Here is a 13711-nt window from a genome sequence, read left to right on the forward strand (position 1 = left end):
TAAGACGGTTGCAAAGGAAGTAAATAGGGCCAATGACTGGGAAGGCTGGGTGTAACCATGAGCCGAATTATTAGGATGTTCGGATATAAACAGTAGCAGAAACACCGCCTAAAATAAAAGGCCGTTCTCTCGCCACTGAAAATATGTACGGCTCTATTTTCAGACTGATGGGAACATTACGTGGGTGTGGCCTCGATAATCACAACGGGCCCCAAGCTTTGTAACAGGAATGAGAAATTAGCTGGGCGGGTTGGCATGTCTTCTGCAGTAACTAACTCCCGTTATCCCATGTTGCATATGCGCCGTGACTCGCCAGAGATTTTTGCATGTCGGCTGCTCGTAGTGTCCATTATCTGGTTATCTCAGAGACTGTTGACAAAGGACCGAGCTTGTGTTTTAGCAGAAGAGTCTTCAGTGGGGTCAGAACCAGAAGAAGGTGGATTTTGGTAACTTACTTCTCTGAAAAACGTGGGCATAGAGTTTATTTTCTTCATTTCACCTCCTTGCTAAAGAGAATTTCTGAGTTATCTTAGGCTGTGCTCTCTCCTACCATTCAGTCAGTTACTAATCCTGAATTTTGCTGGTAACTCAAAAATTTCTTCGGGGAAAATCTGGACAGAGGGGCTCATACTCCGCATCTCCATTTGTCTTAAAACTTATGAAATTCTTAGCAGTCTCAACTCTGTTCTTGCTTTCTGTTCTGCCTCCGAATTCTGCTGGTGATTAGAATCTTTGGTCAAGTCTAGTTTCAGAGCTGGCTGAGAAGAACATTGATAGTGTAAGAATCAGCTTATCATCCACTGACGTGAAAACCTCATCTTGGAGGCCGCCCTCTGGCGCGCAGAAGAGAGGTGTTGCCATGTAACATCCTCAGGGCCCAGCGTAGTGTCTGGCCAGTGTCACACACTGAAATTGTTTCAGATGGAGCCACATCGTGTGGCCTTCACACTGTCTTGGGTGAGTGAGACAGTAACAGGGAAGCACTGAAAACTAGAATCATGACGAGGGCAAACTCAAGTGTCACATCAGTGATTCTGAAACAGGACGGAGGTGGGGGGCGGTTTCTGTCCTCCAGTTTAGATTTCTTAAGCAACTTTTATGTAGGCTTGCTACGTTTGACACAAGAATATGACATGGGTAGTGTTGCTATCACTGCGCAGGATGTGGCTGAAAGCGCTGATACGTGTTTGGACGTTCTTTCCACGCTACGTGCATGTGGGCTCCATCCTCCGGGTAATGGCATTGCCCATGATTGGTAGCATCTGGCCCGGATTACCAGCTGTGCCTCTGGCTACGTGGGCTGCCTGAGACTTTCCTCTGAGCAAGCAAGCTTGCTTCTCTAACAGCTGCACACTCATTCTATTTGTTTTTTATTCTATTTTTGCAGTTCTTTTTTATGTGATCAGCGTATATATGTGTAGAACGAGCTTTGCCACAACCAGGCTTCCAGTCCAGTGGCATGAAGTTACAGGCACGTTGTTGGGCAGCCATCATGACTGTCCGTCTCCAGGACTTTCATCTTGGCAAACAGATTCTGTATTCATTAAATGGTGACTGCCCATTCCTTCCTCCCCCTAGTGCATGGCAACCACCATTCTGTTTTTATCTCTGAATCTGAGGACTCTGGTACCTACTGCAAGTGGAATCATCCAGTATTTGTCCTCTGCGACTGGTTTATTTGACTTAGCACAATGTCTTGAGGCTTTCTGGAAACGATGTTGTAGCAAGGGTCATGATTTTTCTTTTACAGGCTGAATAATATTCCACTCTTTATATGTGCCACATTCTGCCTGTTTCCATCTGTCAGTGGATACTTTGGCGGCCTCCACCTTTTGTCTGCTGTGAATAGTGCTGCTGTGAGCATTGTGTTGACCCAGAAGTCTGGTCAGGTTACAGCAACGGTGTTACCACTTGCATACAGCAAACTTGGCATTTCAGGAGTGCAGTCCAGGAAATCAGATGCAAGAAGCACTTGAGCTGTAAGCCCCTGCAACCCGCTGGGGGGTGTGCTTATATACACACTAAAAGTCCTGCTTAATGCAAATGAACTTTCAGTGCAGATCTGATGGGTGCAATGTTTGTTAAGCAGTGATTGGTCAGATTTCATTTTGGGGCAGTCTTTGGCTTGCTGGGTGTGGTTTCATTTTCTCCTCCTTGGTGAACATGTCTGCGCATACCTGCATATGGGGGGAGGTGGGGCGATCCCCCTACCTGTGCCTAGGACCCAGTTCTCAACAGCCTCTCAACTCTGGGCCTCTCCTAGTCTCAGAATGGCTTCGTTCTTGTGTTTCTTAAATGTCTGGTGGCATGCAAATATCTACTCAATTCCTGCTTGATTTCCCCTGAAATCTTACTCTTTTTCAGTACACATTTTTACCTTTATGTTTGTAAGTGAAGCCTCCTTCAAATGAGGGGTCTCTGCGCATCTGCACTGCGGTCTGGTCTGCTCATGCTTCTTGCGCTTAGAGGCAGCCAGCCTTCTCAGCCCCTGTTAACGAGCCCCCAGTGATTGAGAATGCAGGCCCATGGAAATAGACAAAGCCAAGGACAGATGAAAACCATTACAGCATTTTAATGTTTGAAAAATTGGCACCTGTTGTTCCATATTTTAGTTGTTTCATTTCAATATTTTCTAAATATTTTTTGTCTAAATTAAACCGCGCTTCTATTATGCAGCAAATCTCTGGCGCTATTAAGTGTGCTTTGCCAGACTTGTTCAATTTTATATTGCTAGGAAAAATTGTTTAAACAACTGTCAAGTCGTGAGACGGAGCAGGAGGAGGAGACCCTGGGGCTGGGGAGAGCGTCCCGGGCAGAAGGCGAGGAAAACGGAGCCCAGCGCCTGTTCCTCCACGTGGGACAGCAGGGCCCGCATCACGTCGTGTTATTCACTGTCGAGTCCTTGTTCCGTGCTGAGACGTGGGAAGAAGTGCTCTTGCTCACCGACCTGCTTTCGTACCTTCGTGTCCCTTCACCTCCTACCACCTCGCTGGGTGTAGTGGGTCTAGTGAAGAGAGTCTCCTGGCGGCTCGCCCAGCTGCCTGCGGTTCTCCTGTAAAACCGCTGAGTGAACTGAAAGGTTGATCATGGAACCTCTACCAGGAGCCACACACTTGCTCCACCTTCTGGGGGAGACCCCGGGGGTAAAAGATGTGATTTGGCTGTCAAGTAGCTTCTGTTCTTGTGAGCCGGTGAAGCTGCCTGTGTCATACAGTCAGCACAGCTACGCCCCCACATCCGGCCACATGGAGAGTGTGGCCTCCGCAAAAATGAGGATGGGGCAGGAAAAAGATATCGAGGTAGCATACTTGACACAGTACCATGAGCTCTTCTGCAGGGTTAGTTCTTGTAAAAGCTGCTCTGTCCAAAGTCACCAGACACCTCACACTTGCCCAGTTTGGTATTTAATAGTTAGCATCAATAGATTTCTGTTCTTGCTTTTGACTTCTCTGCAGCGCTTGGTACTGTGGACCCGCTTTTTCTTGGTAACCTCTGAGAAACTCTGATTCTTCCGCTTCTACAGGGTGTGGCAACCTCTGACTTTCCCGTGCCATATTGCGCAACGCTTTGCCTGAAGTGGGAGAGCAGAGCTGTTATCTGGCTTGTGTCTGTGTGTAATGTTTGTGGCCTGGCCAGAGGTGTCGGTAGCATTTAAAATACAGCATGTCATCGCATCATTCCATTCGCTAATTCCCATTTCTGTTAACTGGGCATCATTGTCCGAGTCAGCACACACCTTTGGGGCCCTCTGTGTGCTGAATGCTGGGCAAGGCCTGTCTCTCTCACTTAAGCTATGAGAGGTTCTCTCACCTAAGGACATGTTCTCTTACTACCTCTGTTTTTGAGACTGGATGCAATGATTTGATACATAGATAGTGTTTAAAACCTTATTTAAGTGAAGGGAAGGAAGCAAATCAGAAGGTGCGGAGCATTTTATCTTTGTGCTACCTTCCTAGAAAGTAACCAACAGATCAAAAACTATTTCCCATTTTGAAAGAAGTACTTACATGAGATACTCCTTATCGCTAGGATGGCTACAGTCTAAAGGACAAGTGTTGGCAAGAGCGTGGAGAAATTCAAACATGCGTGCATTGCTGGTGGGAATGTCATGTGGTCCAGTCTCTTTGAAAAACTCTGAGAGTTCCTCAGAACATTAAGCAAAAAGTTGTCGTATGACCCGCAGTTGCACTTGTAGGTATATTACCTAAGAGAAATGAAAACGTCCGCACAAAAATGTGCGTAGTATATTCTTTTATACAATTATAACGGCCAGGAAATGAAAGCAACTCGAATGTCTGCAAATAAGGAATAAATAAATCAAAGTGAAAAAACACTTTGGTAAGTGAAGGAAGTCAGGCCCAGAAGACCACTTAATGGGAATGCCGCGTACATGAAGCGTCCAGGACAGGCAAATCCCTAGAGACGGGAAGTGGATTGGCAACGGCCTGCGCGGAGGTGGTGCCTCCGATTCTGGGGATTGTAGCTGCTGATGTGTACAGAAGCATTTTTAGTGTAACGAAAATACTCTAAAATAGTGGTGATGGATACACAACTCTGTGAATAGGCTCAGCCACTGAATTATACACTTCGGGGTATAAGTTGTAGAGCTTATGAATTATGTATTTCAGAAAAGATGTTAAAATGTGCAAGTATACACACACACATAAGCGGAATGCAAAGTAGTATCCTGGAGTGGATCCTGGAACAGAAAAGAACATCAGTGAAAACATAATGAAGTTTCAGATAAAGCCCGAAGTGCAGTTAACAGCAGCACGCTGTGGTGCCCTCCCGGCACTGCCGTGGGGGTGAGGATGTGAATTCTAGCAAAGAGGAGGTGCGTGAGGACCTGGACTACTTGTCACTGTCCTGGAGACCTGAAATTATCACCAGATAAGAAGTTCATCAAAACAAACTTACAAAAACAAGGAGTACATCATCATTAAGGTTTGAGAAACTACAAAATAGTAGATGTGGGTCTTAGTTGTCACTGATCATGCAGGCATCACTGTGCAGCTAAAAACTGAAGGTCATAAACTTATAAACCAGTGTTACTTCAATTTAAAAAAAAAAAAAGCAGAACTGAAAAAATGAAATTAGGTCAGAGTTCTTCACCTCACAGGGATGGTCACATCAAGAGATCTTTGACCTCCACTCCTAGGAAACAGGAGAGGCCCCTGGAGAATTATCTCCCGACACTGATACGTTTTTCTCTGCTGTTACTCGGAAATCGGTGTGTTCAGTTAAAGAGTTTTGATTTAATTTAAATTTAGTTCTTAAGCGTGCATTACGTGTTACTTTAAATATTTGTAAATAAAGTTTTATAATTTTTTCGTGAGACATTTTACATATATGCTAGTATGTTGTTATTTTGGGAAATGTGTCACTCACTTTTTGCAACTGCAGATGCTTTGAGTCTGTCAGTGTCTTCCATGTGGAAGCAAAGAATGTTGTTTACTCACAGCCATGGAATCACTTGTGTGGTGTTAAAAAGGTGATCGAAATTTAGGGCAATGTCCCAAAATACTGATTGAGAATTGCTGAAGGTCCTGGGAGGAGAAGGCAACTTCATAGTGGTTTAGAGCAGCTCAGCATTCTTTGGTGCTGTTAGATTTTTTTGTTTTTTATATCTGTTAATCATTTAACCAGTTGCTATATTCATATATCCTCTTCCTCTTTGGGGCATTAAAGGAAGAAAAACTAAGTTCTCTTCAATTTCAAAATGATCTTCTATTAAGCACCATAGCTCTGGCTTCTTGCTTTTATTATTAGCAGAAAAACTTCACCAGTGCAAGTTTATAATTTGATGAGTTCTCACAAACGTTTGTGTGATCTACATTTGACCAAATTTCCAGACCAGTTTAATAGCTATGGTTTTCTCCTCATTTGTCTCTGTAATATTTTCCATAAATTCTGACTATACATAAAATAGCTGTGCTTGATAGTTTAGCTATAACTACTGAATAACTTGAAGACTAAGAAGTTGATAATTTTGTGTGTGTGTTTAAAACCATGTCTTGGGGCCTCCCCGGTGGCGCAGCGGTTGAGCGCTGGGTTGCGAAGCTGCCCGCAGCCTCTGCAGCGCCGGTTCAATCCCCGGCTGCTCCCCGGCCACCGGAGGAGGGTCCCACATGGCGCGCAGACCTCTCCTGCCGCCCGCTGCTCCCCTCAGCAGTGTCCTTCGGTCCTTCTGCCTGTTCTCCTTCCCGCTCTGGCTCTGGTGAATTCTCTCACCCTCCCGCGCTTCTGACTGTACCCAGTGCTTGTATAAATAACTAACTAAATCTTTTTTTTTTTTTTTTAAAAGGAGAGTAAAGTGTCAATGCTTAATTCATATCTCTTAAAAAAAATAAAACCATGTCTTACACACAAACAGAATTGAGGAACACTTTCTAAAAGTGTGTGTCTTGACAACCATTTTATAATTTAATAAAAAGGAGGATATTGTGATTTTCAAAAATCCACTATCATGATAGGAACATTTCTATTATCCATACACACAGTTCTCTCCTGGCCCCCTGGAGTCAGCCTCTTTCTCCAGACCCTGCTTATCACTAAGAGGCTTTCTCGCACTGATTTGGTCTTTCTAAACTATTTAAATGTAATCATTCAGTAGGTAGTCATGTGGCTTTTTTTTTTTTAAACTTAGCATAATGCTCTTGAAATCCCACCAGATGGTTGTTTGTATCAGGAGTTCATTCCCTCTCCTTGTAATTCTGTTGCATTATATGGATTTACCAACTTTGTCCAGTCACAGTTGATGGAAGCCTGGGCTCATGGGGACTATCATTCATTAAGCTGCTGTGAAAATTCCAACAAAAGTCTTTGTGTGATGACACAGTTTTCTTTTTCTTGGGTAAACACTATGAGTAAGATTGCTGTGCTGTATGTAACATACATGTGACAGTATAAGAAACTGCCAAGCTGTTTTTCAAAGTGAATGTTCTATTTTGCATTCTCCTGCAAAGGTCAGTATTACAGTTGCTCTGCAGCTTTGTCAACACTTGGTATTATCACTCTTGAATTTAAACCATTCTAATGGATGTGGACTGTTACTCCCTGTGCTTTTAATTTTCTTTTTTGTGATGATTAATGCTGTTGGGCTATGAATGGCATGTTTGCCATTCATACTTCTTCGAAAAATGTTTGAGTTATTTGCCCATTTAAAAAAATTGTCTTAGTATTATATTATAAGAGGTTGTTGTTTTTTTTTTTTTTTCCCTGTTGTAATATTCTGGGTACCAGTATTGATGTTGTTTTAATATTTTCTCCCATCTGTGGCTTGCCTTTTCTTTTCCTAACAATGCCTGTTGAGGAGTAAAAGTTGTTCATTTTGATGAGGTTAAATTTATCAGGTTTTTCATGCATGCTAAGAAATCTTTGTTTTACCCAGACACAAAAAAAATGCTTCTCCGTGTTTTCTTCTAGAAGTTTTATAGTTTTAGCTTTTGACATTTAGATGCATCTCAACTTTATTTTTATAGACAGTATAAGTTTAAGATTTGGGGGAGATTTGTTTGTACTCCACATCCAGTTGTTACAACATTGTTTGTTCAAAGGCCGTTGTTGTCTTCACTGGTATTCCTTGGCATCTTTGTGCAAAATATGTAGGCTCCATCTGTGAAAGTCTGTGTGTGGAATCTTTTGTTCCATTGATCTTATTTATCTTTCTGCTGGTACTCTGTACTGGCTTGATTCCTGCACCTTCTCTAGTAAGTCCTCAAATCAAATGATGATCAGTTGAGGAGAGTTAACAGTGCTGAGTATTTTGATCTGTGAATATGGTATCTCTCATTAGGCCTAGCTTAAGTCTTATCAGCACTTTTTTTGTAGTATTTAAAGTATAAGTCTTGCTCCTATCTTCTTCAGTTGATGCCTAATTATTTTATATTCCTTGATACGATTATAAATGGTATTTAGTTTTTGTTTCATTTTTAATTGTTCACTGGTGATATATAGACCTAGTGTTGTTTTGGGTGTTTGGTTTGGCTTGGTTTGGTATATTGACTTTGTATCCTGCACCTATGCAAAACTTATTCTAGTAGCATTTTTGTAGTTTTCCTCAGAATTTTCTGTGTAGCCATTCAATCATGTCCTCTGTAAATAAAGACTTATAATTCTTCCTTTTCAAATCTGTGCATTTTACTTCCTTTTCTGCTTTACTGCATTGGCTAGAACCATCTGTACAGTGTCAATTGAGAGTGGACATTCTTGCACTGCTCTTGATCTTAGAGTGAAAGCATTTAATTTTTAACCATTGGGTATGATGTTAACAGTAGTTTATTTATTAATAGGTACCCATGCCCTTTATCAGTTTGATGAATTCCCCTTCAGTTCCCAGTGTTCTGTGAGTTTTATCATGCATAGATGTTGAATTTTTCCAAATTATTTTCTGCGTTATTGATAATCATTGGGGGGGGGGGGTTGGTCTGTAAATAAATTGACTTTAAAGTGCTAAGCAATCTTGCATTTCTAGGGTGAAATTCCTAAATCATAAGTTTATCTTTTTTTATTTGCTGGATTCAATTTCCTAAAAATTTGTTCATGATTTTTATATCTGTCTTCCTGCGGGCACTGATTTATAGTATTCTGATAATGCATTCATCTAGTTTTGGAAGCAGGGTGATAGAGGGCTCATAAAATGTATTGTATCCTTCTATTTTCTGAATTTGTGTAGATTTGCTATTTTTTTGTCTAAATGTTTGGTAGCATTTATCATTGGACCTGGAGTTTCCCTTACAGGAAGGTTTAAAACTATGAATTCAATGTGTTTAATAGTATAGGTCATTTTGGGTGCCTGTTAAGTGGATTTTGATATTTTGTGTCTTTTATGGAACATTTCCGTAACGTTGAATTTTGCAATAAAATTGTTCATAGTATTTATTATTCTCCATGTCTGTAGGCTCTGTAATGATGTCTCTCTTTAATTACTGATGTGGTTATTTGTAACTTTCTTGTGTTCTTTACCAGTCTAGCTAGATATAATTGGTCTGTTTTCTGTTTCATTGTTTTTCTATTGCACTGATTTCTGCTCTTTATTTTCTTGATTGTGTTTGATTTGGTTGAACTTGCTCTGTTTCTGTTTTCTAAGTGGGAGCTTAGATCATTGACTTGAGACTTTTCTTCACTGATCTGGGCATTTTACTGTTACAGGTTTTGCTCTAAGCACTGTTTTAGCTGATTCTCACAAATTTTTATACATGGTGTTTTTGTCTTTATTCAGCTCAAAATATTTCCTGTTATTTAACCAATATTAAATATTTCCTTAATGTTTGTTTTATAAGTTGTTTTTAAATATTTGAAGTTTTTCCAGGTACCTTTTTGTTTTGGTTTCTAATTTAATACTGTTGTGGCCAAAGAGCATACTTCATATGATTTTAATCCTCAAAGTGAGAATTGTTTAATGCCCCAGAATGTGGTCTGTCTTGGCAAACATCCCATGTGCTCTTGGAAACTGTGTGTTCTGCTGGTTCAGTGCAGTGCTCTATGCATGTCCATTAGAGCAAATCGCTGATAATGTTTCTCAAATTTTCTGTCTCCTCACTGATTTTGTGTGTCCGTGCTTTATCAGTTATGAAAAAGGACTGTTAAAATTTTTAAATGACAATTTCAAAAATTGTACTGTTCTAATTAGAGTATTATAATGTTAAGATGGTTGGGACTTGGAAAGGTTAAATTGAGAGCTATTTTAATAGCATGTATTTACTGCTTCACATGCTTTGCAGTAGCATAAACTTATTACCCCAGCCACCCCTCTGAGTCTGGTCATTCTTTTTTTTTTTTTTAAAGATTTATTTATTTATACAAGAACCAGGGTGTAGGCCAGATATGTGGGAGAGTGAGAGGATTCACCAGAGACAGAACAGGGAGCAGAACAGGCAGACTGACTGAAATACGCTGCTGAGGGGAGCAGCGAGCGAGACAGGAGAGGTCTGCCGCGACATGTAGATATCTCCCCTGGCCGGCCGGGATCAAACCCGCGCTGCAGAGGCCGCGGACAGCTTCACAGTGTGGCGCTCAACCCACTGCGTCACCAGGGAGACCCTGGTCATTCTTTGGATAAAGATCATACAGATTTTTGTAGCTGTTGTGAAGGTTAAATTAGATATACAGAAAGTTCTTAACCTGCTATCCAACATATAGTCATTCTTGAATAAATATATAAGACTTGTTTTGATTTTTTTTACACTTGCAAACAAGAACATCAAATATGTATTTTACCATTTGGTCAATTTTATTTATCTGCTAACCTTTTTTACTTCAACCTGGACATGGCCCATGGTCTTCCTTATAACAGATCTTTTTTCTAGTGCTATTATATTCCTAACTTTTACTGACAGTCTCTTTATTTTTTTAATAATTAAATTTTAATTGAGGTGATGGAGAATACCCTCCCCAGGTACCACCATAGTTCATTGTGCCCCCTTTGCTCTTTCTCCCCACCCCTTTCCCAACCCTTCCCCTCTGGACACTTCAGTTCTATAATCAGCTTTCAGGGTTTGTCTTTAACAGTCTCTTTACAGCCTGAATTCAGTATCAACTGCCTTGATTGTATTTTTTCTTTTCTTTTTTTTTAAAATACGCTCCATTTTTTTTTAAAGATATATTTATTTATTTATATAAGCACTGGGTACAGTCAGAAGCGCGGGAGGGTGAGAGAATTCACCAGAGCCAGAGCGGGGAGCAGAACAGGCAGGCTGACAAAGTACACTGCTGAGGGGAGCAGCGGGCGTGGCAGGAGAGGTCTACGCGTCATGTGGGATCCTCGCCAGTGGCCAGGGATCGAACTGGTGCTGCAGAGGCTGAGGGCAGCTTCGCAGCCCAGCGCTCAACCGCTGCGCCACCAGGGGAGACCCTGCTTTGATTGTATTGTGACATAAATTTGCCTAGTTTGCAATGAGGTGTTAAAGATAGACATGTTGATACAGTGGAAATACTAGGAGTAGCTGTAAAGTCATCCCCCTTTATTGCATTTTCTAAAACTTGATCTGTTTTTCTTTTCCTTCAGATAAATCGAGAAAGCTGGTGTACAATAGAGCAGTGCCCTGATGCAGCAGCTCTTGTGGCTCCTGCGAAGAGCCCAGGTGAGCAGGGGTTTTCCTACTTTCAATGGCTTGAATAATTGCTTGTGAAATGGCCATTTCCTGGAGCCACACTCTTTTTCTAATCACTGGTCCTTCCATTTGGAGAGCTGTCTGTCCTTCCTCACCATGTGGTCAGTGGATGGAAGGAAGAGAGGATGTGATTTGGGTTTGTAGACACTTTGTTTTCTAATTGAAAATGAGCACTTGTTACATTACCTGTATTTGATTTTAATTGTAAGTGTTCACTTCCGGTGTTGTGATCTGTTATTTCACCTGTGAAGTCATGGCCTCTGTGCTGTGCATATTCAGGTGATAAAAGCTTGTTAATCTAGTAAAACTACATGTTCATATTATTTAGGACTAAGCCTCTGACTCTCAGTTTTGACTTCAGATGAAATTAACTGGGGAACTTTAAAAATATGCTGATGCCTGGTTCCTGCCCCAAAAATTCTGATGTAGTTGGGCTGAGGTGTGACCTGGCGTCAGAGAGTCTTTAAATTCGTTTCACAATTCTGTGCAGTTGAGAATGGAGCGCCATCAACTTGTCAGTATTGTCAGGGATTGTGTCTCCCCTGGAGCATGTGTGAGGTAGCTCAGCAGTAGCTACACAAAGCCAAATGCTCTTCCGAGCTTGCTTGTTAATGGCACGGGGCACATGCCTTGAGGTTCGTCAGGAATCTTTTACCCTCTCCCTGTGACGTGGTGCCCTGTTGCCTCCCCGTTTCTGAAGCATGACTGGCCTTCCTTCTTGGGAGTGTTGTCCCAGGGATCTGGGGAGTAATTGGAAGTCCCCTTGCCTGTTTCTGCAGCTGTGTGGGCTCTCAAGTCTGTTTTAACCGCAAAGCCTCTGTTTGCCTTAGCAATTTTTACTGACCTGCTTTTTAAAAACTTCTCAGTCTTGAAACACTTTTTACAAATGCTTTTGCTTTGGGTGCCCTGCAGTAATACTCCATTTGCAGAGAAACGGTTCATATCCTCTAACGAAAGAGAGGTTTCCTGCTGTTTCTCGGCTCTCTGAATTTAGTCCAAAGGAAGTTTTGGAAACATGAAAAATGCTCTTCTCTGTCTTTGTCTGACATAGAGAACGCCATTAAAGGATGTTACTATATCCTAGGACTGAGTGTAGGCTCTCCATACATATGATAAGATTGGCCCAGTGCACAGATTTAGCTGACACTTCCCTCCTCCAGCCCCATAGAATCTTCTGCTTAAAAGTATACGCCTTACTGTGTTTAGTGTCTTCAGCTACCTGGGGCTTTGTCTGCAAGTGTAGTCACTCCTGACCACCAAGCAGTGAAACTGCTGCCTCCTAAAGGTTGAATCGGGTGGCCTTACAGCTTGAATATTTACAGGAAGTGTCTCCGTTGTGTTACAGTTTAAGTTACTCATTTAAAGGAATGAATTCTGAACCCCTGAGCCTTTCACCAAGGTGTAGTCTTGAATTGTGTTGATTCCTCCCTCAGTCCCCTCCAAGCCAAGCATAACTGCTTTGTTCCATGTAGAGTGATTCTTTTTAAACCTCAGTTTAACAAAACCCATGATCTGGACTATGCTTCTGATCCTCAGAGCAAAGGCTCTGATTTTCAGACACGAATTTTTATGAATTCTAGGTACTTCTCGTGTTGCAGGCTTCTTTCTTTCTACTTGGTAAACACAGCTCGAAAGCAGTAGGGCCAGGCCAAGTCAGATAGTATCTTTCACAATCACTCTGCATAGTCTTCAGTTCCAGATAAATGCAAGATAGCATCTTGGTCAGCTTCTGCCAGCTAAACCCAGGCTCTTGCTGCTTGGTCCTCCACTCGCCAGCTGTAGTTTGTCTGCTTGTGTGTAGTTTTGAATCCAGGCAACTAGATAACATCTTTTAAAAGTATACATTTTGCTAGTTTCTAAAACTAATGACTCAGGACCCAAAGAGTTATAGACAGATTTCTGTGTGGGTGATAAAATGGCGTTGGTTCACCCACAGTCCAGACCCCCTGCCCTCTTCATCCAAAAGTAGAACATTCTTATCTGGTAGCTTGTTTTTTGGGTTTGGGAACACTATTACCATTAATTTATATGGAAAAAATGTTATGCTTTCCTAGACCCAAAATAACCTACCAGATCACACACCGCCCAGAAACATTCTCTTGGATGGGGTGTGGGGTGTATATCATTCTCATGATACACTGCGAGCCACTTGTGAAGTCACACGTCCTTGGTCAATAAAGCCTTAATTTCATCAGCCTTGTTTGTCACACACCAGCTGTGTCCTGAGGGTGGAGTTGCAGTTACTTAATGTGTAGGTTCTGTTTACTTAACCTATAGCTGATTTCTAATGGTCACAACAGCCATTTCCAGGCAGTGCAGCTCCTTCCCATTTCACTGCTGTGGAGGTGGAGAGGCTTAGGGGGTGAAATCACTGGCCTGGGATCGTCGGTCTAGCAGAAGCCACGCCTCAGTCTAAGCCCCAGCTCTGACTCTAAACCAGTGCTCGCTGCTCTTGCCTGCACTTTCACATGCTGCTCCGCTTTATTAGGAAGAGAGAAAGGATTCCATTCATTTGGAAAGCTTACCAGCATGTGCCGTAGCTTTGCCTGTTGGCTCCCCCCACCTGTGGGCGTTTCATAGCGACTGCAGGCCTCCTCTCT

General features: G+C 42.0%; 1 protein-coding gene across 1 annotated transcript in view; it reads left to right on the forward strand.

Moving 5' to 3' along the window:
- AKAP13 (A-kinase anchoring protein 13) overlaps positions 1 to 13711 on the forward strand; it is a gene marked incomplete at its 5' end in the record, with an annotated part of 84800 nt that overhangs the window by 4343 nt on the left and 66746 nt on the right. The window contains one exon of the mRNA XM_084253151.1: positions 11006 to 11081. Within this exon, the coding sequence (XP_084109277.1) occupies positions 11006 to 11081 (76 nt within the window). The remainder of the gene's footprint in view (positions 1 to 11005; positions 11082 to 13711) is intronic.

Source organism: Talpa europaea, assembly GCF_964194135.1.
Source record: "Talpa europaea genome assembly, chromosome: 14".
Lineage (NCBI taxonomy): Eukaryota > Metazoa > Chordata > Mammalia > Eulipotyphla > Talpidae > Talpa > Talpa europaea.